General features: G+C 31.9%; 1 protein-coding gene across 1 annotated transcript in view; it reads right to left on the bottom strand.

Moving 5' to 3' along the window:
* Positions 1–4,973, bottom strand: part of klhl7 (kelch-like family member 7) — an 8,767-nt gene extending 3,794 nt beyond the window's left edge. The window contains exons 1-7 of the mRNA XM_043233036.1: positions 4,735–4,973; positions 3,411–3,513; positions 3,228–3,321; positions 3,037–3,161; positions 1,760–1,935; positions 1,500–1,674; positions 478–620 (exon numbers count right to left, since the gene is read on the bottom strand). Of these exons, the coding sequence (XP_043088971.1) occupies positions 478–620; positions 1,500–1,674; positions 1,760–1,935; positions 3,037–3,161; positions 3,228–3,321; positions 3,411–3,513; positions 4,735–4,869 (951 nt within the window). The 5' untranslated portion in view covers positions 4,870–4,973. The remainder of the gene's footprint in view (positions 1–477; positions 621–1,499; positions 1,675–1,759; positions 1,936–3,036; positions 3,162–3,227; positions 3,322–3,410; positions 3,514–4,734) is intronic.
* Positions 4,974–5,000: the final 27 nt, after the last annotated feature.

Genomic DNA, 5,000 nt, shown 5'->3' with positions numbered 1-5,000 from the left:
TGTCTCATTCAATCTTTTTTCCATGCTGCATATCTTTTTTTTGCTTCTTTTTATAGATATTTACTTTACATAAAGTTATTAAATAAAGCGACACATTTACAGACTTTTCACATTTTTTATTACATGAAAAAAATATATAAATAAAATAAATAAATAAATAAATTTATATAATATAATTTATAAAAATTTTTTTTATAAATTTATATAATATAAATTTATAAAAAAAATTTTTTTTATGTTTTCCATGGCGTGTGGCAAATTTTTAGATTCCATAAAGATTCCATAAAGTGAAGCAATTTTATTATTTATTAAAGATATTTATAATTGTTGAAAATATATAACATATATAATTGTTACAATTGTTCTAATTATCTTATTTATTCATTCATACGTTTTTATTTTTATTGCAAACCAAAAAGTAAATAAAAATAATGATGCAAATGAAATATTTCCAGGGCTGTTTTGATGAAGCTGTACCTTGGGGTTGAAGTAGCGGCAGGACTGAGGCTGTGATCCTCCGAACAGAGCGATACGGTAATCGTGTTTCTTGCGTCGCGGTCGACTGCTTTCACCGAGCTCCTCGCGGTCCTCCGGAGACAGAAGATGATAACGCATCCCGCCTGAGAAAACACACACACACACACACACACACACACACACCAGCTCGGGGTTAAATAACCACAGGAGACAAAATCATTAAGATTACTGAGAGCTAATATTTAGTCCTTCACATATTAAGAGAAGTATAACTGTGCTAGGTGCAAATAAATCTCAAACAAATATTATATTAAATCATTTTAATGTTTATTATTATACATTTTTGTATTATTATTAATATATTATATATTTTTAAATTGTATAATTATATATAAATTTAATATTTACATTTTTAGGTAAAGATAAAAAAAAAATACATTTTTAGATAATGTACATATGTCGAATAAAAATAACAATATATCAAATAAATAAAAGATTTTAAAAAAAGTAGTTTGAACATGCATGGTGCCAAAAGTATTGGGACACACTCTTCTTATGAACAGGTTTGACTACTTTAATCATTTCTATGACTACAAATCTTAATGGTAAAGCATATTTAATATATACAGCACATGCAAGGGAACTGTGTGCTAGGAACGGTTTGGACAGGACAGTTCAAAGGTTCAAAAGGAAGAGATTAAATGAGTCAGCGTGAAAGAAAGCCAGCTCTGCTGGGACTTTAAATGCAGACCTCGAGTCAAAAAACCCCAAAACTCCTTCTTAATAATGTGATAATAAAAAACAAGCAGTTTTATTGAGAATGGCTCGTCGCCTCCGCTGAAGAAAGGGGCGGGGTCAGCATTGCTCATTAGCATTTAAAGGGACATGCACTAAAACGGCACGCCGTGTTTTTTTGCGCTGGAACTGAGGCGTTTTGCCCAAAGCATGCTGTCGACTTCTCATTAAGACCCTAAAAATGGGCATCCGGCGGTTAAACGAAAGACTGGTCGGGTGTAACTCACAGATGACCATTTTCAGGCACTCAGGGTTGTCCTGGATCAGCGGTTCGGCCTGAACGGTCTTACTGAGGAAGTTTTTGGATACGAGCGGGAATCGAACCTTCCCCAGGATGTCCACGATGTACTGCTGTCGATTCAAGACGTCGTACTTCAGCCAGCGCACCGCCGCGTCGTATATCTGCAGGAAACGCACACGAACAGCTTCTCTCAGTGAACGCACGGCGTTCGGGGTCTCCGGGCTTCGCGGAGGCCTCGGGCTTTACCTGGTCTTCGGCTCGGACGGTCAGCGTGTCCTGCTGGAGGAGGTATGTCACCTGCTTCACGTCCAGCTGGAGGAACTCGTCCATCTTGTAGACGTCTGTGAAGTGCTGGTGGATGAAATCATCGGCCGCCACCTTCAGCTCCGGACAGTTCAGACACTCGGCCAACGCGCTGATGCCTTACACAAAACAGCCAATCACAACACTGCAGCCAACCTTTATTTATAACGTTTGCCGTATTGCACAACGGAGCTAATTGAACACAATTAGATCGGATTTTTAATATCAACTACAATATATACACAGAACTATCTTGGAATAAACTGAAAAAAAAAACACAAAAGAGAAACATGCATTACTTTAACTAAAATATATTAAACGTATAATAATAATTTAAAATATTAAAATATTAAAAAAATAACATTACTCATTCTTTTTATACATAAATAAATAAATAGCTATTATCGGCTTTAAATAATAATACGTGTAATATCATAATAATAATAATAATAATAATAACCCAAGAACTGTGCAATTATTTTGTAATTAACAAAAATAAAATAGAAACAAATTAAACAGACATTAAGCAAAACTAAATAAAACATCAAAATAAAAAAATTGCAATATGAATTAATAATTATAAATATTTCATATATTATGTATTATATATTTATATTATGTAAATGTTTTTTAAATAGCTTTACATGTAAATATATGCATTTACTTGTTGTCTATTTTCAGATTATTGATAAGACATTACTCTTAGTGAATTTCACTGCAAATATTATATTATATTATATTATGTTTATTTATACATTTATTAATTTTTATTATGCATTACACATAAACTCAGATTATGTGAATTGGGTCTGAATTTAAAATTATGTTAGATATTTAATATTATATAATGAATATATTAGATGTTAGATATATCTGATATATCAGAATAAAAAAATAAAGAAATATACGATTAAACAAAAATTATAACACGACATAATTAAGAAACATTTATAATATTTAATTATTAAATGAATAATTATTAATTAAATTAAATAGTTTTACAATGAAATATACAGTAACCATAAATGTATTTTAAGACATTATTGATACGCATCATGCTAGATATTTAATATTTCATGCATATGACAGATTTCTCCGATTACGTGATGCATGTCAGAATGATCTTGTAACCGATGGAAATAAAAAAATAAAAAAAAGAAGGAAATAAAATAAAATTCAAATGAGCATTAAAGCAACACTGGACGCCGCTGGTGTCTCACCCAGACAGTTGGTGGCATCCACCTGCTCCTTCAGGAAATCCACACACATCTTCTTGACCGGTTCAATCTGGTACTGGTTAGCAGCGTTCAGCAGAGACTGGACGTTATTACTGTTCACTGAGATTCTGAAACACAATCCAGACATGCATGAGCCGTAAACGCAGCTGAAGCCCGTGTCGGGAGAGTCTTACCGAGCCGTGTAGACGAACTCCACCAGCAGCTCGACGATCTCCGGCTCCGCTCCGCCCAGCTCCACCTCGTGATTGGTGGCCTCCATCATGCTCGCTGCACATGCAAGAGCGGCAGGGTTTGTGTTAGACGTGTCTGTGTGTGACCGGAAAGCCCTGTCAGATGCGCGCTGAAGTGTTTCTCACATGTGAACATGAGGTTGAAGAAGTGGCTCGCGGCGGCCAGCACCACTCGGTGCGCCAGGATGTGTTTGCCCTGCACCACCAGGATCACGTCACACAGGATGCCCTGGAAAACACACAAAGCAGCTCCGCGCGTCACAGAAAGCGCTTGGGTTTCTCCCACATGAAGCTGCCGTGGATATGCACTGCTTCTTAATATTTGTAATATTTTATTATTAGATTTCATTATTTAAAAACACGTTATTATTATTTACTAAATATTTTATTTTAAAAAACGTTAAACACATTTTACAATATAAATTAATTGTAAAACAGTAGCAACCTATAAGAACTAAATATATATATATATATATATATATATATATATATATATATATATATATAATTATTTTAAGTTAGAATAAGTTAAGTTCAACTATGGTTATAAGTTAAAAATCACAAGTTAAGACTAAGTTAAAAATATATATTTATATCTTAAAGGAATAAATATATTTTATATATATTAGGTGTCAGGTATAATATCAGATAATATTAGTAATGATAACCCATGTAAAGATATCTCGTGATTAACAGAAATAACATTTAAAAAAAGAGTAATTAAATTAAAAGACCTGAAAAAATACATAAATTAATAAATAAATATAAATATATGTTTTAAATAAATAAATAAACATTTTACAAGATAAATTAATTGTAAAACAGTATCAACTTATAAGAACTAAAAAATATATATACTTCATATATACATATATATATATATATATATATATATATATATATATATATATATATATATATATTATAACTTTTGATTTTATAACTATAGTTTAACTTATTCTAATTTAAAATAATTATATATATACATACATATATAATATTAGAAATGATAACGCATAGAAAGAAATCTTGTGATTAACGGAAATAAAATAAAAAATAGCAATTAAATTAAAGAGACCTGAAAAAATACAATAAAACAATAAATAAATAATTATTGTGTTTTAACATTTATTTTACAATTTGTAAATTACTTAACAATCGTGTAAATCATTAACAAATTGTAAAATTATTATAAAATCAAAACTTGTTCCAAAAAAAAAATCTACTTCCTACTATTTTTTAACGTAAAAAATTAATTTACAAAATTATTTATGTGAATATGTCGCAGTTAGACATCGCATGCTTATTATTATGGATCATGGAAGCGTCAGATATCAGACTCTATGATGCACAGGATGTTAGCTAACAATGAATGCTTCACATTACGTCGTGCACGCATCCTGAACGTCATACTATATGATTCTCGTGTCAGACATCAGATAATATTTACTTGTTTCCGTAAGTTATTCATCACTCCCATGATGTTGGACAATAATCTGTACTCCTCTTTGGACGCAATCTTCTTCTCGCTTTTCTTTTTGGGTCCTGATATCTTCTCGCTTGACGTGGAGGCCATGTTCATCATGCTTTACCACGAATATGATCAGATCGTTTATATAAAAACACACACACACACACACACACACACCGAGGTTTGCTGCTCGGCTCTGTGTGTAAACATGAAACAATGACGTGCAGGAAGCGGCGGGGTCTCGA

This window comes from Puntigrus tetrazona, unplaced genomic scaffold (assembly GCF_018831695.1).
Source record: "Puntigrus tetrazona isolate hp1 unplaced genomic scaffold, ASM1883169v1 S000000746, whole genome shotgun sequence".
In the NCBI taxonomy this organism is placed as follows: Eukaryota; Metazoa; Chordata; class Actinopteri; order Cypriniformes; family Cyprinidae; genus Puntigrus; species Puntigrus tetrazona.
Note: the sequence above shows the minus strand (reverse complement) of the source record. Positions and strands in the feature narration are given on the sequence as shown.